At 45.5% G+C, this 22,551-nt stretch overlaps 11 protein-coding genes across 11 annotated transcripts; 3 read left to right on the top strand and 8 right to left on the bottom strand.

Moving 5' to 3' along the window:
* Window positions 1-350: 350 nt before the first annotated feature.
* C8R40DRAFT_1088807 (uncharacterized protein) lies at window positions 351-1,951 on the bottom strand. Its single transcript, XM_046227424.1, has 4 exons — window positions 1,718-1,951; window positions 1,211-1,661; window positions 587-1,160; window positions 351-522 (listed from the first exon to the last, which is right to left on the bottom strand). Exons 1-4 carry the CDS (start codon window positions 1,928-1,930, stop codon window positions 450-452), a joined length of 1,311 nt encoding a protein of 436 aa, XP_046090188.1. The 5' UTR covers window positions 1,931-1,951; the 3' UTR covers window positions 351-449.
* Window positions 1,952-2,614: 663 nt separating this feature from the next.
* C8R40DRAFT_701136 (60s acidic ribosomal protein-domain-containing protein) lies at window positions 2,615-3,813 on the bottom strand. Its single transcript, XM_046235913.1, has 4 exons — window positions 3,582-3,813; window positions 3,475-3,527; window positions 3,099-3,429; window positions 2,615-3,038 (listed from the first exon to the last, which is right to left on the bottom strand). Exons 3-4 carry the CDS (start codon window positions 3,390-3,392, stop codon window positions 2,997-2,999), a joined length of 336 nt encoding a protein of 111 aa, XP_046090187.1. The 5' UTR covers window positions 3,393-3,429; window positions 3,475-3,527; window positions 3,582-3,813; the 3' UTR covers window positions 2,615-2,996.
* Window positions 3,701-4,810, top strand: C8R40DRAFT_701004 (ribosomal protein S19-domain-containing protein). Its single transcript, XM_046235912.1, has 7 exons — window positions 3,701-3,813; window positions 3,888-4,001; window positions 4,062-4,265; window positions 4,339-4,434; window positions 4,496-4,511; window positions 4,576-4,585; window positions 4,640-4,810. The coding sequence occupies exons 1-7, from the start codon at window positions 3,811-3,813 to the stop codon at window positions 4,653-4,655; spliced, it is 459 nt and encodes a 152-aa protein (XP_046090186.1). The 5' UTR covers window positions 3,701-3,810; the 3' UTR covers window positions 4,656-4,810.
* On the top strand, window positions 4,811-5,714 carry C8R40DRAFT_701323 (PIG-P). The gene is made up of 4 exons (XM_046235914.1): window positions 4,811-5,144; window positions 5,203-5,321; window positions 5,371-5,606; window positions 5,662-5,714. Exons 1-3 carry the CDS (start codon window positions 4,966-4,968, stop codon window positions 5,559-5,561), a joined length of 489 nt encoding a protein of 162 aa, XP_046090185.1. The 5' UTR covers window positions 4,811-4,965; the 3' UTR covers window positions 5,562-5,606; window positions 5,662-5,714.
* Window positions 5,715-5,836: 122 nt separating this feature from the next.
* Window positions 5,837-7,164, bottom strand: C8R40DRAFT_1066805 (uncharacterized protein; the record flags this gene model as incomplete). Its single annotated transcript, XM_046225820.1, has 6 exons — window positions 5,837-5,848; window positions 5,942-6,064; window positions 6,115-6,195; window positions 6,248-6,448; window positions 6,540-6,697; window positions 7,110-7,164. The coding sequence occupies 6 exons, from the start codon at window positions 7,162-7,164 to the stop codon at window positions 5,837-5,839; spliced, it is 630 nt and encodes a 209-aa protein (XP_046090184.1).
* Window positions 7,165-7,172: 8 nt separating this feature from the next.
* Window positions 7,173-9,391, top strand: C8R40DRAFT_1234931 (uncharacterized protein; the record flags this gene model as incomplete). Its single annotated transcript, XM_046233373.1, has 5 exons — window positions 7,173-7,616; window positions 7,666-7,806; window positions 7,862-8,347; window positions 8,394-8,908; window positions 8,955-9,391. The coding sequence occupies exons 1-5, from the start codon at window positions 7,196-7,198 to the stop codon at window positions 9,387-9,389; spliced, it is 1,998 nt and encodes a 665-aa protein (XP_046090183.1). The 5' UTR covers window positions 7,173-7,195.
* Window positions 9,392-10,227: 836 nt separating this feature from the next.
* C8R40DRAFT_1088767 (uncharacterized protein) lies at window positions 10,228-11,828 on the bottom strand. The gene is made up of 4 exons (XM_046227423.1): window positions 11,595-11,828; window positions 11,088-11,538; window positions 10,464-11,037; window positions 10,228-10,399 (listed from the first exon to the last, which is right to left on the bottom strand). Exons 1-4 carry the CDS (start codon window positions 11,805-11,807, stop codon window positions 10,327-10,329), a joined length of 1,311 nt encoding a protein of 436 aa, XP_046090182.1. The 5' UTR covers window positions 11,808-11,828; the 3' UTR covers window positions 10,228-10,326.
* A 1,607-nt stretch (window positions 11,829-13,435) lies between these two features.
* Window positions 13,436-15,116, bottom strand: C8R40DRAFT_1066802 (uncharacterized protein; the record flags this gene model as incomplete). The annotated part of the gene is made up of 4 exons (XM_046225819.1): window positions 13,436-13,895; window positions 13,954-14,917; window positions 14,967-15,061; window positions 15,094-15,116. The coding sequence occupies 4 exons, from the start codon at window positions 15,114-15,116 to the stop codon at window positions 13,436-13,438; spliced, it is 1,542 nt and encodes a 513-aa protein (XP_046090181.1).
* Window positions 15,117-15,668: 552 nt separating this feature from the next.
* C8R40DRAFT_700784 (fungal-specific transcription factor domain-containing protein) lies at window positions 15,669-19,579 on the bottom strand. The gene is made up of 20 exons (XM_046235910.1): window positions 19,531-19,579; window positions 19,316-19,481; window positions 19,240-19,251; window positions 19,089-19,191; window positions 19,006-19,029; window positions 18,925-18,952; window positions 18,596-18,874; window positions 18,492-18,540; window positions 18,429-18,440; window positions 18,173-18,378; window positions 17,844-18,105; window positions 17,703-17,789; window positions 17,636-17,645; window positions 17,494-17,585; window positions 17,340-17,442; window positions 17,042-17,284; window positions 16,969-16,987; window positions 16,723-16,912; window positions 16,523-16,651; window positions 15,669-16,467 (listed from the first exon to the last, which is right to left on the bottom strand). The coding sequence occupies exons 2-20, from the start codon at window positions 19,322-19,324 to the stop codon at window positions 15,913-15,915; spliced, it is 2,412 nt and encodes an 803-aa protein (XP_046090180.1). The 5' UTR covers window positions 19,325-19,481; window positions 19,531-19,579; the 3' UTR covers window positions 15,669-15,912.
* Window positions 19,580-19,811: 232 nt separating this feature from the next.
* C8R40DRAFT_700928 (uncharacterized protein) lies at window positions 19,812-21,003 on the bottom strand. Its single transcript, XM_046235911.1, has 2 exons — window positions 20,803-21,003; window positions 19,812-20,747 (listed from the first exon to the last, which is right to left on the bottom strand). The coding sequence occupies exon 2, from the start codon at window positions 20,699-20,701 to the stop codon at window positions 20,033-20,035; it is 669 nt and encodes a 222-aa protein (XP_046090179.1). The 5' UTR covers window positions 20,702-20,747; window positions 20,803-21,003; the 3' UTR covers window positions 19,812-20,032.
* C8R40DRAFT_700782 (uncharacterized protein) lies at window positions 20,486-21,571 on the bottom strand. Its single transcript, XM_046235909.1, has 3 exons — window positions 21,566-21,571; window positions 21,284-21,498; window positions 20,486-21,225 (listed from the first exon to the last, which is right to left on the bottom strand). Exons 2-3 carry the CDS (start codon window positions 21,384-21,386, stop codon window positions 20,786-20,788), a joined length of 543 nt encoding a protein of 180 aa, XP_046090178.1. The 5' UTR covers window positions 21,387-21,498; window positions 21,566-21,571; the 3' UTR covers window positions 20,486-20,785.
* Window positions 21,572-22,551: the final 980 nt, after the last annotated feature.

Genomic DNA, 22,551 nt, shown 5'->3' with positions numbered 1-22,551 from the left:
ATTTGATCCAGTGAGGTCAATAGTTGCAAGGGGAATCGATGGTTCTTCAACATGTGTTCTTTTCACCTTCTTAGGAGCAGGGGTGGGAGTAGTAGGTCGAGTATTGATGATGGATGGGAGGTCTGGTGAGTTTGAAAGATCCCTCGGGAAAGTAGTTGCAAGAGGTTGAATGAGCTGTGGGGTGGGAGAGCAAGAGACAAGAGGTTCTGGGTGAGATATATGGCGGCGAGGAGTGGATGGCATGGTCGGAATCAGATAAGATTCTACATCTTGTTCATATCTTCGTTTATGTGGATTTTTCCGATTTATCTCTTCCGCTTCAGCCTCTTTCATTCCTTCTCCACTTTGACAGACACGAGAACGGATGAGCAGTATTTCCCCATCCTGAAGAAGCTGTTTGTTAGTGCTTTCCTGGAGTATCCAAGTCCTTAGTCGAGGATCAAAAGTCTTCACCATCCTTCCTTCAGTAGCTCCGATAGCCTCACGTACAGCAACAGAGCAATCAGCAAGACAAAAGAATGGGTAGGTCTTACATTCAGTTGTAAGTATATCGGATGTTCCATTCTCATCCCAGAATTTGATGTAAACTTTTTGTCGGATATCATCTGCATATGACTGTCGATTTTCCAGTATAGTGGATCGTTCCTGATGGTCAATTTGGGCCTGCTCTCTCCGCTGGTAATGCTGAGGTAGAAGGGGCCGGGTGTGAAGATACATAGGCAATTGATCTGTACCTGATGTCGAAGTCTTTGCCTGGGGTTTGTGAGATGCTTCTTTACAGGTGATATTCATCTCGGCCTGATATTTTCCACAACATGGTTTGCAAAGCTTGAAACTACAGTTTGTATTGATTGTAGCTCCGGCCTTCCCTGCGCAACCACGACCAAGGCAACATGCACGCATGGAGCCATTCACAAGACGAGTTTCAGTCTTTCCGGGGTTCCAGATAAATGGTGGAGTGGTAGATGAAGGATAAGGGGGTTGGGGAGGTGGAAAATCGGAATCATTAGAATTGTGGAGGAATGATGAAATAGGTTCCTTTGAATGAGATTGTGTACTCAAGGATGCTGATATTATCAAAGTATCCTGGCTCGGAGGTTCATCTGTTACAAGAGCGCTATCGGCTGTCACAGGATTGGAAATATTAGAATTTGCAGAAGCTATACAAAAATCGTGAGATGTTTTACCATCTTTGAAATGAAAGACTGACCAGAAAGATGTTGGGTCAATTGTTCATGTAGTAGTTGAATCCCGAGGACAACGCTACCTTCTATTCCTTGCTCTTCTTCGGCTAGATCCACACTTCGAGCAAACTCTCGAGCTTCTTCCTCAGTAAAAACCCGATCTGGAATCTCTATTTCCATTGCTTCACTAAAATCAAAGAGATTCTCCATAGATGCAGTGGATCGTTTTACTGGTGAACTTCCTTGATTGGGACGGTCTAACATACGTGATGGAGATGGGGGGAAAGCCGAAAATGGATGTGCTTCAGTAGTCTGTGTGAGGATATCATGCATTGACATCTGTGAAAGCTTTTTGGGGCTGAACTTAGGCAAAACACCTCGAACTTCATGCCGGACCAGGTCAGATATGTGCTGTGGTGGAAGATCAGGCCTCCAGGATACAAAATGAGTGTCTTGAGGGTTATCCTTGTTCACGCACTATATATACAGGTCAAAATTATCACCTTCGAAAGAGACAGAAGATTAGGACTTACTGACTCGTACCAATGTCCTCGGTGATGAGCATAGTTTGAGCCAGTGCATAGCCAGACCTTAACAGGGTTTGAGCATCCCATTCTGTTGCACTCAACAAATCTGGGTAGGACATTGGAGGGCTTCCGACGATAACTGGTAGTATAACGAGCCATTAAGAATAGATGAAGAATTGGCAAAAAATAGGTGATTAACACTTTTGAGATACTATTCATATAAGCAGAACATCGAGTGGCATAACTACTGTCCAAAATAGGACTTCATGAACAACAAAGAGATCAACAATGGGTCAAAAATGAATATCTATATTGGTCATAATCACAAGTGGACGCGTCCTCCAGCCTCCGGAGCTGAAGAGGATAACATGTGCCGGGAAAGTAGAGCTCATCGGCTCTACCATTTACTCACAGGAATAAGTAGAGGTACTCGAAGGCTCTACTTTTGGAATAAACTCTACTTAAACCTCTACCTCTACCTCTACCTCTACCTCTACTTTTTCTTTTTTTCGCTAGTGTGATAGCTCTGGGTTCGTACCCTGTTCGTACCATCCGTCGATGCTCCAGCCTACCTGTGATAATAGTCACATAGGTCGCTGTTACGAGTAGATCCATTTGCTCCCCTCTGTTCTATCGTAATTAATCTTCGACGTTTACGACCACTGCTCAGGCTGCAGGTCTCATGGTCGACCAGGTCGACACTGTGGCCACCCGAATACGAGCCGAACTTACATCGAAGGTTCGGGTGATGGAAAACCCTTTCAAAGCAGTAGTGCCTTAATCTGGCAACCTATCGCCGACATTGCACGCCTTCCACTTTTTATGGCTACTTATGGACGTATGTATCCTATTCAGGACGCGAAAAATAGTATGGACAATTCTGTCCAGGCAGTCCACTTTTCCTATGGAAGGAATTATGCGTTATGGCTTGGATGCCTATGAACGACCCCCTCGACAACGGAGACGCCGGTTAGGCAGATAATTCATTGTAAAACAAACACCAGCGGGGAACTGTTTCAAAGTGTAGTTGCGCAGCCCATTACATTACGATTCACAACTTTCACCAACAACCAATTCGATTGACCCATACTTGTGCGCAACCGATTTGAGATGAGCCGGTGGAAAACAACTGTTGAGAATGATCTCCACGTTCGCTACATCGAAAGGTTTTTTTGAAGACACCATCGAGCAACCAATTTGACTGGTATCAATATATTCGACAAAGCAGCAAGCGACAGAAAAGCGGAATACAGCGCAATGATGATACATCGATATAGAATACTGCTTAGTCGAAGAGACCGAAGCCCATGTCGTCGTCGGACTCTTCCTATAAGCATAGACCAATATTAGCATATCGTTCTTAGGCAATTGGAGAAATAAACGGCACCTTCTCCTCTTCCTTCTTCTCTTCCTCCTTCTCAGCAGCAGGTGCAGCACCACCAGCAGCGGGGGCGGCACTGGCGGCAGCAGCCCCTCCACCAGATGGAACAGAGGAAAGCTTGGACGATCCCTCAGAGATTAGGGTATTGATGTCCTTGCCGGAAAGTTCTGAAAGGAGTTTGTCGAGGCGTTCCTCTTCAGACTCAATTCCGACAGCTGAAAGCACTTTCTTGATGTCCGCGGCAGATGGGGAGGTGTTTCCACCGAGTTGGAGGAGTAGGTAGGCTGCAATATAACGCATCTAAAGGTGATCGAAGCACGATAGGAGAGGGAAAAAACTATCAGGAAACGACGTTATAGCCGAGTTTCGAGTAAATGCGTACTTTTAATTTCTAGTGGGAAAGCTTTTGTTTAATAGGTGCGGAGCCACAGATCACTACAGAGGTAGCAAAATGAGGAGGAATGAAGCAGCAATCACAGAAAAGCATACCTTTTAATCCTAAAGGAAGACCGATGGGTTCTGACCGCTGGTTTGACGAATATTGACTTGCGTTGACGCTCGAAAATTCAATCGAAACGCCCCCGAGGGCGTGGGTAAAAACTGTATAACTGCATTACACGTGATGCTCAGTGGCTTGACCGTCACAGGGAGAGTCACGCATTGTTTCTGGACGAACGAAAACAAACAGCGCAAGCGCTAGCAAGACTTATTCTCCAAGATGGTGCGTACGCCGACAGCTATACCCGATGGGATGGATGTACCTTGTAATAGATGTACTTATCGCTGTCTGCTTAGGCTGACGTTACCGACCCCGCTGTTGCTGCCGAGATGAAGAAAAAGAGAACGTTCAGGACGTTCTCGTACCGTGGTGTTGAGCTCGAAAAGCTCCTGGATATGAACAACGAAGACGTGCGTAGTCAATCTATGCGTTTACGTTCCAACAATATAACAAAATATTTCATCTGATAGTTCGTCGAACTCGTTCACGCCCGTGCTCGTCGTCGCTTCCAACGTGGTCTTAAACGCCGTCCTATGGGTCTCATTAAGAAGCTGCGCAAGGCCAAGAAGGAAGCACCCCCAAATGAGAAGCCTGCTGTTGTCAAGACCCATCTGCGCGACATGATTGTCGTCCCAGAGATGATTGGGAGTGTTGTGGGTATTTACAATGGAAAAGTATGTATCCTCACTTGTGTTTTGTGAAGTATAATTGTTGATCAATTGATATCCGATATCGTTTCTCCCATAGGTCTTCAACTCTGTGGAAATCAAACCTGAGATGACCGGTCACTACCTTGGTGAATTCTCTGTCTCATACAGACCTGTTAAGCACGGTCGTCCCGGTGTAAGTTGATATTATATGAGCTTTTCATGGTCATCTGAAACTCATCTCGTCTCTCTTATAGATTGGTGCAACGCACTGTAAGTATAATTTGTTTTCGTCTACCTGATAGAGACTCACCATAATTTCTCTTTTCTTCTCTAGCTTCCCGATTGTACGTTCTCCTTTCTTCGATTTAAGTACCTGACGTTCAATACTTTTGTCTTAGCATTCCTCTGAAGTAATTGTCGGACTCGGAGGCCTCTCTGTTGTATCCAGGTTGTATCTCATGCTTGCACGACCACACAATTCATATATCAATGATGAAATCGTGTACAGTATTTGACAACTAGTTCGCCTGTTCTTTGCTCTGCTACACGCTCCCCAAAATGCCATCCTTATGCGATTTATGTACATGCAATAATTTTCTACGGATTTATATGACTGTGTGGCATATTGTACTCCGCATAAGTTTCAAAGCAAGAAATCCGTCGTGGACACTGGATGATAAGACTGGATGATTAGATCTTGATTTGCCGCTGTGTGCCGCTTTTCATGACCATCTTGACCGAACCCATTTCTCATCCCCCGAACGAATACCGCTCTCGAGCACCTGAATTCTACGGATTCGTTGCTTGGACCTCAACATCCTTCTTATTCGTTGTATACGTTTTTTGGGCTTTACTTCCTGATGAATACATTGTCCGGGCTGGTGTTGAATGGTATCCTAATAGGCGAGTGTGCTTCTGGATACTATCCAGTCGTCGAACCTATAACGATATGAATGAATAGGGAATGGGCTCTCCTACTCCCTGCATGGTCTATGGTCGTTGTACTCTTGACGTATTTCACCTATATGGCTTTAACAATCTATGGAACTCCTGCGTTTGACGAGCCGTCAGCTGTCACGGGTGAGCACTTTACCTTGGATGACTGTGCCTATATAACCTGTTGTTGAAGATTCCAGAGCCCAGTTTCCTCTCAAACGTGTTTCAAAGGATCCATACGATCAGGAAACCATGTTTTCAAGTTACGCACCATATGCCCATAGTGAAGGAAATAAAACCCCGCAGCTGGAGTTGTATGATATCCCGATTGAACTTATAAATCGCGTTCTCTACACTGAAGACAGGCGCTCCGAGCAAGAGTAGATGCAGCGTATCGCGGATTGTATTTTGTTGAACCTTAATTCCCTTGTGAGTGTCGGTGTCAAGGAGTTTGTGCCCTGTCTCGAAGTTTTCTCTTGGCCAGGGATTTCATGTTCCTTCCACGGCGAGCGGACAGCATGGATACAATATAGCTAAATGAGTCCTCTCGCAAGTTTATTTGGTCTGCCATCAGGGGGCTCTGAACGTTGTGGAACCAAGGAAAGCTCCTTAATGTGGTCTCACTTGTAAGAGTTTTTTGTCCAGTGTCAGGAAGTGCTCTAATTACAGCACTGTATGAACATTGATACAGTACAGAAATATGATAACGATAACGATAATGCAGAAAATAACAAACATTTGCGACTCTGGGCCTCATCACCTACTGCATCAATCTCATCCAATGAATATTCATAGCCATTCAGGTAAGCCTTGACTTCGTCTACTACTGTAATGTTCAGTAGGGATCGCCTATAGGGCAATAGGGTCAAGGCGGGTCTTCCAAGTACCTGCATGAGGATAAGAAAAGGTGGTGAATACCTAGATGAAGCATACATACCGCAACCAGTGGGTCTGACCCATCCAAGAATTTGATTTCATAACTGAAATCACTCCCATCACCTCGCCAGGAATTTTCAACCTTGAGGAGTATCACAAATACAGCCATGAGTCATTAAAGACAAAGCACTCACCCTCAACAAACGAACGGTGTTGGACTTCACCTCAGTTTCCACTCGAGCTTGGCTTTGGGCCATGTCGTCCAAGTTTTCTGTAATCCGGGCAAGGGTTCCTGTAGTCTGGTCCTGGGTTTTGATAATCCGGTCTTGGGTTTCAGTAATGCGTTCTTGGGTTTCAGTAATTCGGGCAAGGGTGTGCGTTGTAGTGGCCTGAGACTGTTTCGTCGCTCATAGATCTCTGCGCATTGCTGACAAAAGTGCACCTCCACCACCACCTCCATCATTCACTACCCGAAAACTGACTTACTGAATGATTCGTTAGAAGAGGACTTTGAGCCAATACCAATCTCATCATCAATATCCATAGGCACATCCTGAATTTCCAGCATGTATGCTGCAACCAGTGCATGTTCAGCGACTTAGCCTGTGCATAATGGTCAGGAGTAACAACTTGACTGCCATGTTCTGCGAAAATAACGATTCAGCTCGGGCATAGTGAATATTAGGTCGAATCGTTCGTACGGGGCTCCTGTGATAATACGGTCACATATCTGCTAGCGTTTAAGATATGGCGAGACGTAATCGGCCCGGTAGGATTGGGAGGGCGAACGATACCTGGCGGGGCAGGAAAAGTGATTCGGAGATCGTTTTCGACCATTGGAATTGTGCTTTGAACGTCGTCGACGGTTGAAGTTGATTGCATCACATGACGATGTAGACGAGCCAAACAAAAACGAGGACATTCACACTAGAAGAAACAGCTCTACCTTAAAGGTAGAGGTAGAGGTAGAGGTAGAGCCCGAAGTAGAGGTGGTTTGAATCTACTTTGTTGAAGTAGAGCTTTGAGAAAGGTAGTTCTCTAATTAGCTCTACTTACTCAAAAGGTAGACCTCGGATCCGGCCGGGATCCCCTTGATTTGATTAGTGATCATTGTTGACGACGGTGGCCACCGACCGTCGTCAATGCTTCCATTGTACTCCGATTACAGTAGCAATGAAAGATTTATAGATGCTCTGGAAATTCCCCGCTCGCTTTTGACCATCATGGCTTCAATAGCCCAGATCTTCTCTGTTCTTTCTGCATCCGTTGAATGTACTGCGCTGTCTCTCAGCGATCTTGACCGCTTCATCCGCTTCACCCGTCGCCTGAAGCCTGAGATTGCACTTGGAATGCAGCACAGTTCTGCTCCTCCTCCATTCCTGCCTCCTCATGTCACCTCATTTCTTTCGAATGCATTAGATATCCATGGAGCCGTTGTACTCAAATTGTGGGCTTCCCTTCGTCAATACATCTGGGAGCTCGAAGAACCATCCATCGAGACCACTGAACGCTTGTTGTTTGATGAGCATGGTTCGAGGACTACAAAAAATCATCAACGGCTAGGTAATATCCTTTTCTTAGTATCATCATCACTTCACTAATATTTTTGAAGCCTACTACATGTTCTATCCTCCATTCACAAAGTGTCCGGACTGCAAGAAGATACTCACCCATATATCTCGAGTCCCTGTAACTTTTTTCACAAAAGATGGGCCCTTCTCTGCTTATTCGACTTCTCTGCGCTGCAGAACAGGTATGTCTCCGAATTGTTGTATTTCTGTAACCAGGATTTCACTGTATTATACCAGAATCATGCGAAACTCGCTACTATCCAAATTATAGTGTCAAAATCAAGGCCAAAGTCCGTCGCTACTATGATGAGGCAGTTCCGAGCATTCTTCATCTGGAAGAACACTCATTCATTCAATCTGGTCTGTCCGAACTCTTCACAGCTTGCACCTTATTTGCCTGGGTGTCATCGCAAAATTGTGCCTTGATATACAACCACGCACTGTCTCCTTATGGCCAGAAGCATGTAAGTGAAAGCAAGTTCATGCTCACGCCCACCCAAGTTTGGAGAGCTTTCGTGTTAGTCTCACTACTTAAGGATTGGAGGGAGCGGGGCTGTATATTATCTGTTCGTGATGATGGTGAGTTGAATGCGCAGTTGAAGGAGCTGATGTGTGAGCGCAATGATCATATGATTGCGGAGGGTCAGTCGGAGCGTCTGCATGCTTGCGAAACTTGTGAAAAGTTAGTGCCGACTGAAAATCCTTGTTCGCATATGGGGTTACGTGCGTTTTTTGTCCGTATACTTGATTTTGTACTAAGATATTGCAGGATCACTTCGTGCAGTTGTAACGGATGGTGTAACTTTGGGGCACCCTTGCTGCAAAGTCCACAATTGCACTGAACCTCTGCAGAACAATCGTCATCACTGGTGTAAAACACATATGGAGCAACAACATGTCTGCATCATCACAGACTGCAATCGCCCTACCCGTTCTGGTCATCGAACATGTAATGATACAGCGCATCGCAAGTATGAAGAGTATCGAAACTTGAAAGGGAAAGGTTTTTTTCTTCTTCGCAAACGGCTACAACGTGTCGGAGTTCAACAACCGTCGACTTCTTTGGGCCTTGATTCTGTTGTGGAGGAAAATCTTGCAGAACTTTTGGATATAGATGGCGATGATCCCATTGATCCAGTGCACAAATCGGATAATGGTAACCGACCTTCAAAAGCAATGTTCGCTCGTCGTCGAACTCATAATGAGCAGTTGGTGGTATGTTCATGTGGTATCATTTCGGCACGAGCAACTATGTTTGGTGCGGAGGCCATTTCTGGTGTAAAGGTGAGTCAGTATTCATATAGGATTTCGGATTGTCAACTTCGTTTAGGATTTTCTAAAGTCTGTCTACCCTAATCCAAACGACCTTCCCGATGTCATTTTCTATGACAACAACTGCCAACTACAAGCTCATTTGTTAGCTCAAAATGATGAATACTTCCGTGGTACGATGCTTCCAGTTGACGTCTTTCATTTCAAATCGAAGCACAAGCAAAGTGACGAATTTTGCCAGAAGCACTGCAACCCTTCGCAGTGGACAGAACTTGTTGGGGAGGATGGAGAATGGGTATTCAACTCGTCTGCAGCTGAACAAGCAAATGTCTGGATTGGAGGGTATCAAGCAATAGTCCGGGAAATGCTCTACTATAATTACAACTTCTTTCTTGATGAAATGATCAAACGCAGAAATGCAGTCTTAGTAGCTAAACTTAGCAGAACAAATCAAGCACCCTATCATATCCCTTCTTATCCTCACGTTATGTAGATTCATATTAATATTATGACTACTATTCATTGATTTTGTGAGTTCTTCAGAGTTCAAACCGCCTTCATTAAGCTACTTTTCAATACAAATATGTATACATATACTTTGTCTCAATCAGATTCTATTTCTATTACTTCGTGCTGTAGGATTCCATCTATTTGCAGTTCGGCAACCTCCTGTTTAACCTTTGGCGAAGTGGGTGCAATCACCTTTTCTACTTTCACCTTCTGAGTGGTATATGATGGAATGAAACCGCCATGAGCAGTGCGTACCTCCTTCACATATTCCTTCCATGTGCTTGCAGGGTTTGTTCGGAACTTTGCTTTGAGCTCTACCGATCCAGCAGCCCATGCAGCTCTAGCCACTGACCTCGTCTTGTTAGAGGTTACTGGGAAAACATCACTATGCTTTCCGCCTGTCTCTGCCAACTTGACAAAACCATCATGCATCCGTTGATAGGATTTCCAAGGCCAATTCCCATGTCGAGAATTTGATCCAGTGAGGTCAATAGTTGCAAGGGGAATCGATGGTTCTTCAACATGTGTTCTTTTCACCTTCTTAGGAGCAGGGGTGGGAGTAGTAGGTCGAGTATTGATGATGGATGGGAGGTCTGGTGAGTTTGAAAGATCCCTCGGGAAAGTAGTTGCAAGAGGTTGAATGAGCTGTGGGGTGGGAGAGCAAGAGACAAGAGGTTCTGGGTGAGATATATGGCGGCGAGGAGTGGATGGCATGGTCGGAATCAGATAAGATTCTACATCTTGTTCATATCTTCGTTTATGTGGATTTTTCCGATTTATCTCTTCCGCTTCAGCCTCTTTCATTCCTTCTCCACTTTGACAGACACGAGAACGGATGAGCAGTATTTCCCCATCCTGAAGAAGCTGTTTGTTAGTGCTTTCCTGGAGTATCCAAGTCCTTAGTCGAGGATCAAAAGTCTTCACCATCCTTCCTTCAGTAGCTCCGATAGCCTCACGTACAGCAACAGAGCAATCAGCAAGACAAAAGAATGGGTAGGTCTTACATTCAGTTGTAAGTATATCGGATGTTCCATTCTCATCCCAGAATTTGATGTAAACTTTTTGTCGGATATCATCTGCATATGACTGTCGATTTTCCAGTATAGTGGATCGTTCCTGATGGTCAATTTGGGCCTGCTCTCTCCGCTGGTAATGCTGAGGTAGAAGGGGCCGGGTGTGAAGATACATAGGCAATTGATCTGTACCTGATGTCGAAGTCTTTGCCTGGGGTTTGTGAGATGCTTCTTTACAGGTGATATTCATCTCGGCCTGATATTTTCCACAACATGGTTTGCAAAGCTTGAAACTACAGTTTGTATTGATTGTAGCTCCGGCCTTCCCTGCGCAACCACGACCAAGGCAACATGCACGCATGGAGCCATTCACAAGACGAGTTTCAGTCTTTCCGGGGTTCCAGATAAATGGTGGAGTGGTAGATGAAGGATAAGGGGGTTGGGGAGGTGGAAAATCGGAATCATTAGAATTGTGGAGGAATGATGAAATAGGTTCCTTTGAATGAGATTGTGTACTCAAGGATGCTGATATTATCAAAGTATCCTGGCTCGGAGGTTCATCTGTTACAAGAGCGCTATCGGCTGTCACAGGATTGGAAATATTAGAATTTGCAGAAGCTATACAAAAATCGTGAGATGTTTTACCATCTTTGAAATGAAAGACTGACCAGAAAGATGTTGGGTCAATTGTTCATGTAGTAGTTGAATCCCGAGGACAACGCTACCTTCTATTCCTTGCTCTTCTTCGGCTAGATCCACACTTCGAGCAAACTCTCGAGCTTCTTCCTCAGTAAAAACCCGATCTGGAATCTCTATTTCCATTGCTTCACTAAAATCAAAGAGATTCTCCATAGATGCAGTGGATCGTTTTACTGGTGAACTTCCTTGATTGGGACGGTCTAACATACGTGATGGAGATGGGGGGAAAGCCGAAAATGGATGTGCTTCAGTAGTCTGTGTGAGGATATCATGCATTGACATCTGTGAAAGCTTTTTGGGGCTGAACTTAGGCAAAACACCTCGAACTTCATGCCGGACCAGGTCAGATATGTGCTGTGGTGGAAGATCAGGCCTCCAGGATACAAAATGAGTGTCTTGAGGGTTATCCTTGTTCACGCACTATATATACAGGTCAAAATTATCACCTTCGAAAGAGACAGAAGATTAGGACTTACTGACTCGTACCAATGTCCTCGGTGATGAGCATAGTTTGAGCCAGTGCATAGCCAGACCTTAACAGGGTTTGAGCATCCCATTCTGTTGCACTCAACAAATCTGGGTAGGACATTGGAGGGCTTCCGACGATAACTGGTAGTATAACGAGCCATTAAGAATAGATGAAGAATTGGCAAAAAATAGGTGATTAACACTTTTGAGATACTATTCATATAAGCAGAACATCGAGTGGCATAACTACTGTCCAAAATAGGACTTCATGAACAACAAAGAGATCAACAATGGGTCAAAAATGAATATCTATATTGGTCATAATCACAAGTGGACGCGTCCTCCAGCCTCCGGAGCTGAAGAGGATAACATGTGCCGGGAAAGTAGAGCTCATCGGCTCTACCATTTACTCACAGGAATAAGTAGAGGTACTCGAAGGCTCTACTTTTGGAATAAACTCTACTTAAACCTCTACCTCTACCTCTACCTCTACCTCTACTTTTTCTTTTTTTCGCTAGTGTGATAGCTCTGACAAAAACAAATTTCTGAGTTACAAACTTACAATCTCTATGTATGGGGTGCGGGGTGTTCTACCAGATTCAGACTGAGCTGCAGAAAAAAGGTCACTATTCAGTACTTTCGTATGTAGAAGAAAAGCGTCAAAAATACCAAGCACAATATTACCGCTTTTTCACTGGGTCCCACTGGGAATGACTCCGACCGTGAACTTAGAATTGGCACATTAGCTAGCTAGTAGTATATCTGCTCTGGCATCAAACCATACAGCTCGTTCCTCTGGCATTGGTGTGATAGGATGTGATAGGTAGTGATAGGTGATATTCAAGTTTTTGATGCATACATAGGCGCCAGGCCGGCGCTCTCCCAACCCGGCACGTTCCGCTCCACCTAAACCACATAACTCTTTCCTCTCTTTCAACGATGTCCTAGTGCGTTTATTGCTCTCAAGTCTCGATCAACATACATTGACTCTGAACACTATCACTATTTTCCAGCGTAATCCTTGGCCGTGCCATCAAAAACGAATACATTACTCTGGGTGTTCTAGGTAGTGTATTCGGAGGAGCATTCCTCGCTACTCGCGGTGGAAGCAAACAGGACACAAAAGCTGCTACACCGTCCATTATCGAGAAGGTGAAGGAGGCTGTTCCTCTAAATGCTGGCTCGAGGTGCGTCCATTGCTACGCTGCGGAATATATTCGCTAATTCTGATTGTTTACATCTGCCTCTTTTTCCGTTCTCGATTTTATCATTGTGCTCTTCTTAGTGAGGAGGAAGAATTGTGCGTCCATTTCCTATCATTTTACAGGACAGGGTTGTGCGAACTAACTTGAAGGATGAACAGCATCCGTAAATACATCGCAGAAGCCGAGAAGGAGGCTGGTTCAGGACATCACTGAATACGGGGTTCCAAAAGAAAACATTCCCATAGACATACGTAGAGACTGGACCAAAGCACTACGTTCTTCATTGAAATTCATTCCCTCGGACGGAGGCAAGCTGTTGATGGACGGCCTCTAACACTGTTGCTTTTGGTTGTCAGGGAAGGCCCTCCTCTTGCACAATTCACTGTGTTCTCTGGTCTGATCGTAACAATGTCCAATTTCTTTCTATGTATCTGCAGTGTGATGTGTGTAATTGAAGTAAAGTATGTAGGTGGTTTGTAAAGGAAAGTGAATAAAAACGTTGCCAAGTCCCAGCAACTAAAGTGGGGGACCTTACGGTGACATGTAAGTTATTGCAAACGGTGCTTCAAACGAGGTATGTATAATATAGAGACATCTAGAAACATAAAAACATGGTAAAGAGTGGCAAGATGTGTCGGTACCTATTACCAGTTCCAGTCGTCGTCGTCGTCTTCCTGACTCGCTACCGCGGAGATGAATTTCGAGCCTGTTTTGTTCGTCTTCCCAGCATTCGTTACTCCAGCTGGTGAAGAACTGAGCTTGTTCTTCATGGGAGACTTGGGCTGGGGTTCAGTTGATGACGGGGCCAATTTCGTGGGAGAAAGGACGGGGAAAGGAGCAGGCGAAGGTTCCAACAAGGGTGTCAATGACCCTCCAGATTCCTCGGGAGGAATATCCTCGTCTAGTAACGATGTCGAAGAAGCCGATGCCAGTGAGGTCTGTTTTTCGATCCTATTATGATATCCTGATGGAGGAGCAAGCTCGGACGAAGCTGACAGCGGGGGAGATACCAGTGCTTGGATGATAGATTGAGGTATGGATTGTGAGATGGATTGTGAAACGTCAGAAAGCAGAACGGAGGCGCGTTTTTGATTCTTGGATATCCTACAAGGAAAGGAGATTAGCACAAGAAAGACATACATTGCACAATCGAAATACTGACGTATCTTCCCAACGCTTCCCCACCATACTTCCCATCCACGAATCAGCACCCGAACCAGAGCTCAATGCACGCGCTGGTAACGACATCCGCTTATTCAGATTTCTCTTGCCGCTACCCTGCCCAGGTACTGGAGAGTCCATAGGCGGAGGAGATGATAACCCCATTCCCCAATCGACCAACGAAGACGAAAGGGACTCAGATGTATTCGTGTCCGAGTCTGCGCACCGATTTGTTTCCTCGGAGGCAGAAGTCCCAGTGACCTCAGTAGGCGATTCGGACGAGAACGTGCGAGATTTGCGTCTCGAACGCATGTTCCCTCCTCCATGCACAGCTCTGGTTGAGGGCGTCGCAGTACGTGGTGGACTTTCTAACGCGAAATCACGCGTCGGAGACACGAGCGGGGTAGCACCCGTATCTGACACAATCCCAATATGAGTCGGTCGATGCTTCCTTGCCCTCTTCATCGAGGTCACGTCAATATTACTATCTGACATCAAGTCCCCGTCCTCTTCTGAAATAGAAGTCGGTACGATGTCACCGAATGAACTTTGTGAAGACTGGGAGAATCGCGTGCTAGACGTGGCATAAGTAGATGCTGATGATGAACTCTGTGACGGCGTATGCGTGAGGGATCTACGATGAGAGGTCGTGTACGAGGGATCATTTGTACCTGCAACGGCACCAAGGAAACGTCCAACACCTTGCTGGACACTTTCACGTATTCCTTTCATTCCTCCGAGAGCTTCAAGCATAGCTGCACTTCCTGCACCCTGGGCTTGCGTGCTAAGACTGTCGAGGTAGGAAAGAGACGCGGCAGAGTAGATGGATGCCGAAGGTGGATGTGTGGTGTTTGTTATAGGTATCGAATCTGGGGAAGGAGACGTAGACGATGGTAATCTTCGTTCTCCGTTGGCTTGGGATTTTTCAAAACCACGGAAAACAATTCGTTCCCATTTTCTCTTTACTGTTATGCGCCATCAGACACAGGTCAACAAAGAATTAAGAATACATACATTGTAACAATTCAGCTTCATGGGCACTCAATTGCGTCCGCAGTTCCAAGCATTTTGACTCCTTCTGTGCAATAAAGTGCAGTAACTCTGCATGCCTAAGCCAAAGCAGTGAGTCAATCGTCCTTACACATTTACACTGCCGAAAGACATACTTTTCAACCAAGGTTAATGCTGGTCGTTCCCTTTCTTCAGCGAGCAGAGACCCTGTACTGTTTCGATTTCTATTCCAGTTGACCGTCGCGGGTGTAGAGGGGTCTTTTCCACTATATGTGCTTCGTTCGCCTCTAGATTCAGTCCTTCTGGGGACTCTTGAGCCTACCGAAGCACTGCGACTTAGATTCGGCCTTGAACTTGGCCCTGGTGAATCTGGCGTCAAAACTGAGGCGGCATGCCTTGGACTAAACAGAGCCGGTGACAAAGGGTCATCTCTTGAACGTGGATTATATGAAATAGACGACTGGCGCCGCGGATTCGAGCGAAAGCTGGAATTCCTCTTTGAGCTATCAAGGCCTGCTGATCTCGGTGTTAATGGAGTTGGAGAAGTGATTGTAGGTGATTCTGCGGATAATGCTAGTCGTAAAGGTCGTGGGCCCGAAGTGGTCATGGGCGTTGTACGGTAAAGAAAGGCGCGTAAAGTCGGATCGCTATAGCGAAATCCGGAATGAATCCGAGATACCGAATGATTGAGTTACGGTCCAGATTTGGTACCCACGGTCGACGTCTGGATGGTCTGGTCTTCTCTCTAGGGAGGATCCACACTACATACTGTACTTGACAACAAGACTTCACTTGTAATTTGCAAGAAAGTAATTTAACTATATGCAAGTAGCTTGATACAAAAGAATAACAGTAAAACACGACGGTACATATATGTGATAGCGGTAAAACAGTACGGTAATACATTACACAAAACACCCAAGAAACAAATGAAGCAAGCAGTCCGAATCTACTGTCTAATCTGAGTCATGAAATTCTGCCACGACTCTTCCAACATAGGCATGACAACATCACCAGAAGCATCATACCCTGACTGGTAATCCATCTCTTGCTGAAAGTATCCCGCATCTTGGTAATTGTGATATTGATAACCCGAAATGGGGTTGTACGGCGTATTGGGTTGATCGAAGAACGGGTTACCGTCAGAAAACGGCTGTGGAAGCAATGGTTGAGACTGTTCAGTCAAAGGAGTTGACGGGTATAGGGAATACTGGTCAACGGGATACTGTGTAGGCTGCGGAAGGTTGTACGTCGTTTGGAACGCCGGTGTAATCGCTGTAGTCGGCGAATATCTATGATTGGAAGGAGAGGTAAGGGTGGCAGATGGTAAGGTGGATGATAAGGAAAACGGGACATGTTTTGTCCATGAAGACTGTTGGCGGCCTGATACAGGTTCCTCGGTCTTGATGGGCTTCGGTCGTGCCAGTTTCTGAGCTTCCGTCAAAGGATTCTGTGTTACATTTAAGGCCAAACGCGCCTGCTCGCGCAGCTTGCCAGCTTCAGCCTAACCAAACGGTAAGCTCTCGACTTGCAAAAGAATATATGAATGTAGCATTTACCAAGAATTTGGATTTTCGTGGAGAATTATCAGCCATTGCCTCGAAGAAATCATACGCAAGCTCTAAATTCGTGAGGGCAGACAAGGCCATAGGGACCTTGGGTTTTGACGCTATTGAACCCAACACATACTGTTGGAATAAAATTCACGGTGAGTGCGCATAGTCTCTATCAAAAGACAAGAGACAAGGATTACACTTACAGAGCATGAAAATATATGGTCGAAGAAATAAGGGAATCGTTGCATGATCAGAGGTTGCTGCCTGAACAGGCTCCTCATCAAGCCCACGCAAATGCATGCACTATCGTAGATTGTCTGGACAGATTCTCCGTAAGGATGATGTTCAATGGGGTTCTCTGGTTTTTCATTCATCGCTCTGATAAAGAACCCCCTAAGAGAAAAAAACGTGAGCGCTTTAGAGGTCGAGTATGCCGTTTTACACTGTACCTATGCATGTAGAAGGATGCTATAGCAAATGGGTAAACGAAGGTAAGGCTGCAACTCGATATTGTGGACGTACTGATTTCCTTCAAAGCAACTAAGAAATGACGCTGCATCGTTAACTCCGGGCTAGGCGGATGAATGTCCTGATTCAATTTGGCGCCTCCAAAACCTGGTACTCGAAGGCTCGGGGGAACATAGTATGCTCGCATTTGTTGATCGAGGTGTTTGAGCATGTCATAACTCAAAGGATGAGCCCCAAATGCTTTATTCCAAATTACACCTAGGCATTCGCTGAAAAACTTGTGCTTCCAAGCATCACCTGAAAAAACACAACGATGAACTCCTACTCAAGATTGCTAAGCGCAAGAACCCACATGTCATTTCTACATCTCCGTTTGCATCCCTTGTCGTCTCGAAAGGCTTCTTGGTGTCAACAAATGACAACGCCATGTGTGGTGGTCTACCGTAAGTTAAGCTCTGTCCCTCGCGTTAGACAGCAGACAACACAAAGAATATAGTTCGTCTCACCTGAAGTATATCATAGGAGTAGACTTCCCAAAACAAACAACGCCGCCGATATGTTTCTTCTGGGGGTAAATTCCAATGCGTACCATCAATGTCTATTCAGCAGATTAGAAAATCATATGGAGCTGAGCACATAGGAGCTTACGAAGTCCAGCCTATATTGCCGCATTACTGAGTACTCTTTCCTAACAAATCATATCTGAAAAACTTACAGTCTGTGTGAGTTTTGACGTCAGTCCCATTATGGACCATCTTAGATCGTGTATGTCATCCAGTAGCATGTAATACGCTAAAAGAATCTGATGCAATATTTCAGCAATGTAAAAGATGAAAATGCAACGGAAGCCACAGACCAGTGCTTGAATGGTGGATAATGAAGAACTGTCTAACACGGGTTCCAGCGCCAAAGCGGCTTTGCCGAGCTGATAGTACCATTTCGCTTCCTGTGAATGAGCTGGTCCTTCAAGGTCCAGTAGAGCACCCAACGCGATAACCAAAAACAATATCGCCAAGTTATGAGAGACTAGGGGGTCCTCAAACAAAGTTCCCTCATCAGGTTCATAATATGGTTCAAATATCGTGGTTTTGAATTCGACCTCGGAGATCGGTGTATACCTATCAACGTATGCTCAGTTCATAAGGTTGTACACTGGGAAGGAGAGAGGAGTGACGAAAGACTGACTGCCAAGCACCATAGCGATAATAATTTTGACAGTGACGACGAGCCACAGCGACTGTTGGCAAGAATCCCACCAGCTTCTGCCGCGTTGACCGATCGACTGGAGCAGAAAAAGGGAAAGAATTAGCCAACCAAGGTAAGTCGTTCGGTAGAGGTCGCTTGATTATCCCTTTCGGTACCTCCTTCTGCTGGTTCGCCCCAGTCTCGTTCTACAACACGAGTTCAAAGAACGGTCATACAAGGAGGCGGGTGAACGAACCAATAAGAAATGCTACAGAAACGTCAGGACATGGGAAGATTTCCAAAGCGGACAGAGGCTCACCCAAGAAGTACTACTGCGACCGTAGAACGTGCTTTGTTCACCGGCATACCTGGAGCAAAAAAGCGTCGATGAGCGACCAACGACATCGATTAGTTTAGCCTTACAACGATCCCAAGGAAGATTTATACACAATCAATGCTTCATCTTCTTCTTGTTTATTATTTTCTTCTTTCTTGACGGTTGTTGAATCAGTGGACAGGTTTGGTTCAGGAGACTCCTCCTTGACAGTGCGAGTTATTTGTAAAAGGTCGTCACTCAAAAGGGGATGTGGTTGAGGAGAGACCAAATTGTGAGACTTAGCCAAGGCATCCTCAAGTGCTTTGGCGCGGGTGGTGAGCTCCTCAATCTTCTCTTGCAGTTCGTTGATGTTGGCTAGGACAAAGCTAGTGGACTGTAAACGCCGAGTGACCATTCTCAATGTGCTGACCCATACCGATTTCCTTTCCCAGTAGTTAAATGACCTAGGAAACGACATATTACATGAGCGGCGCGATCGGTTTAATTTCTGACATACCGTCAGGGCATATGGCCGCACAACCTATCCATATATCCCCGTTATCAGTAACCGTGGACATCGATCGTCAGATTTATTCATACCTTTCTTCACGCAACCACTATTAGGAAAAAGAAGTATGAGGATCCGGCTTTTGTAAGGGGAAGAAACTTCGATACGTGCGTACAGGGAAATACCCGAGAACACCTTAAATGTATGTTAGAATATTCTCGAATAGGGAGGACAGAGTCATACTTGAGTTTCAATCTGGAGATTGATGATGGTCGGTTTTAGAAAAATATTCTTCGTCAGGAACATTGGAAACACAGACCTTCGACATTCAGCACAGGACAAAGCGGCTACCCCACCTCTTCGTTTTTTCTTGTCGGGTTGACTGGGTGGTTTGGGAGTTGTGGACGCAGAAGATGCCGCTGCCGCAGAAAGCGGGACTCTAGCGGCAGTACCGTGAACCACGTCATGCTTTTGCTGCATATGGGCTGTGGGGCATTCAACGCCAGGGAAGAAGAGGAACCCACCAAGGCTTACTGATTAGTGATGATTGCTGTTGGAACTGCTCTCCGCATTGTTGTACAGGACAAGTGAACATCACGAGTATCCGCGCAGTGATAAATTCATCGGGGGAGAGAGGGGATTTCCGAGGAGTAGCATCGTCGAGCGGGTCAGGATAAATAGTTCCTATCAAGGCAATCAGAGGATGAACTCGAAACTATGAACTCGAAGACACGGGTGACCCACCGTTGTCGATAACAAATTTCGATTTGGAACAGATTCGATGTATCAGCTCTTGTTCGGTCGGTAGTTTTACATTGCCCTGCGAGAACGAGTAAATTGCGAGTACAAAGTAATTCATACAAACAAAGAACCTCGTCCCAAACAGACCGCCAATCGTCGTCATGAGAAATTGCGAAGGACGGGCCACTTCCAGCACTACCGGAAGTCGCGGAGAGGAGCTCGAGCATGAAGCTATTGATCGTGTCACAGGGATGATAAGGCTGAGATGAGATTTGTGTTTGTTATTGGTAAGTCATCAACTGATGGGGAAACAAAAACGCACGGCGGTAGTACTTGGAACATGTTCAACCTTCACATTCTCTTGCACCTTTCTCTGAGGGTCAGAGACACGCCTATGACCATCCGCCTGAGATGGCATATCCCAGACGTTCCATCCTTGAGAGAATGACCCATTCTTTTTCGACGTGGACGCTGTCTGATTATGGGAAGAAGTGGACTTCCGCCTGCTTGAATCATTCGTGACTATAGATTCTACGCGGTGACCCTCCTTGCTTTTGGAAGTCTTCCGCTTGTTGATCTTGAATCCTCGAAGGAAGATACTCTGATTTACTGGTCGGTCACTTCCAATTGGATCTCCCGGAGGAAGCCTTGGTCCAGATCGTGACTCAGCATAGTGGTGCTTCGACCACGAATGCATATGTGTGTGTCCATCGATACTGAACCTAAGGCTAAATTCCTGATTTTGTGCATTGCAAAAAGATGCGACACCGAAAGAAGAAGACTTGTCGGTACCTGTGATTATATAAAGGGATAGGTCTTCGGACTCTCGCCCCCGAGCATCTTCAACGTAGGTGAACCAACGATGAGCGTTACGAGTGGCGTATTGACGAAATATCTTTTTATTCTCAAGGTCAATACGTGTGCTACCGTCTGGCAGCATCAATATGGCACCCTCGGGATGCATAGACACGAAATCATAAGCTCTTGACTGAGCGACACTACTCGGGAAAGTAAGTAGGTGTGTCTTTGAAGTCATCAGAAGCACGCACTAAGAACTTCCCGAATGCGCTAAAGTCTTGGCTATATACCCAGTAGGGCTCGCCACATGAGCATCAAGATCATGAAATGGCTCAACCTCAGAAACATCCGTTTGGCTGAACTCAACGGGCTTAAATCCTTCCGGAACACCGCCGGTATTGACTGGATGATCTTTGGGGAAGCAAATGTTGAAAAGATAATCGAAAAAACCGTCTGGTCGTATAATTCCAACAGACCCGATAGGGAGGCCACCTTTACGATGTTCTTCCGGTAATCGTCGATTTGGTTCCGGCCTCCATAATGGATACCCTTCCTTGGCGGATAATAAGTGTAGAGAGTAGCGGATATTTGCAGGCAGGGAGGGATCATTGAGAGAAGGAAGAGGGTGAGGTTGATAGCGCAATGGATTCCCTACTGAACGTCCGTCCAGAGCGGATTCGATGTGAATAGCTAGTAGAATCCGATGTTCAATGCGAAAGTTGGGAATACAGGCCCACATAGGACTTACAAAAAGGTTCATAGTTGTGGTAGCTGATGTTCTGGTCTCCGGCAACCGAGGAGACCTCGTTGGCGGTAAGAGAGAATGTATGGGCATTAGAGAACATCGACATGATGTGGCGAATTGTTCAGTTATGGTCGAAAGATCAGAATCTTTTGGACATTGCTGCCCGCAAAGCTAATAGAGCTGGGTCAAAGGGTTGAGGAATAAGATTCACTTGGCGCCTGTGTCCATATGCATTACATTCCGATCTGTAAGCACCGTTGTAAGCAAAGAAGTTTGATGGATTACCTGAACGGGATATATAAGTATTCGGGTGAAGGCTTGCCCGCTCAATTCCACTTCGCTGTTTTTCGAAATAACAGTTCAGAAAAAGGCCACAGAGTTCGAATACACAGAGAAGAAATGATTTCGATCATCGATGTCGATGGCATCGACGCGAATCCGGGAACTTATTGTATGAACACGTGCACGCGCTACAACAGCGAAAACAGCAGAGCCGGGTGATGTCTATACATATGTACATGATACAATGATTGTAATACTTCAAGTTAGATCAAAATATGAACTTCTACGTTTCAGTTATTCTAAAATACATCTATTGAGCAACCAGTAAAATTCCATTTTCCTCCCTTTGAATCCTGTCTCAACCCCATCGCGCAGCACCATATGTGTATTGTAGGTATATAATGTTTCTTTTCCTGTAGATGTAGACAGTCAACGTAGGTCAGCTCCTAGGGGAAGTCAGGATGGGATCCCATCAGACAGTTTAGCCAAAGAAAGTCCATGTGCTGCATGGTAGAGTTGTTAAGATCATGCAACCCGTGTAACCGTGCCAGAGGTCACAGAGTGTCTAAGTGCGGAATACGAATGGGACAGTAGTGAAGTTATTAACAACACCGCCGTTACGCCGTATGTCCCCGGAGGTCGAGAGTATAGAAGAGAGGAGCTGAGTAGCAGCCAAGTCGGAGCGGCGATAACGCCGGTGACGAGGAGCGAACCAGAGAACGTATAAGTTCTAAGGTAGAGTAGAGAGAACTTCAAGGCAGTAAGCCTGAAGACTTAGAGGAGCACAGAGTGAAAGAGGGAATCTAAGTCGATAATTAAACTGAGGAACTACAGTAGCGTACAGGCAGTATTTATATCTACGGATCGGCGCAGCGGTGCGGAGCGCCAGACTAACTACTAGGAGCTATACGAGTAGTACCTGCAGGGTAGAGTAAAAGACAATAAGAAGGGACTAGAACGAAAGGGTATGTGTAGCGAGAAAGAACAAT

Source organism: Lentinula edodes (genome assembly GCF_021015755.1).
Source record: "Lentinula edodes strain Le(Bin) 0899 ss11 chromosome Unknown C8R40scaffold_5, whole genome shotgun sequence".
In the NCBI taxonomy this organism is placed as follows: domain Eukaryota; kingdom Fungi; phylum Basidiomycota; class Agaricomycetes; order Agaricales; family Omphalotaceae; genus Lentinula; species Lentinula edodes.
This window is presented reverse-complemented; position numbering and strand designations above follow the sequence as displayed.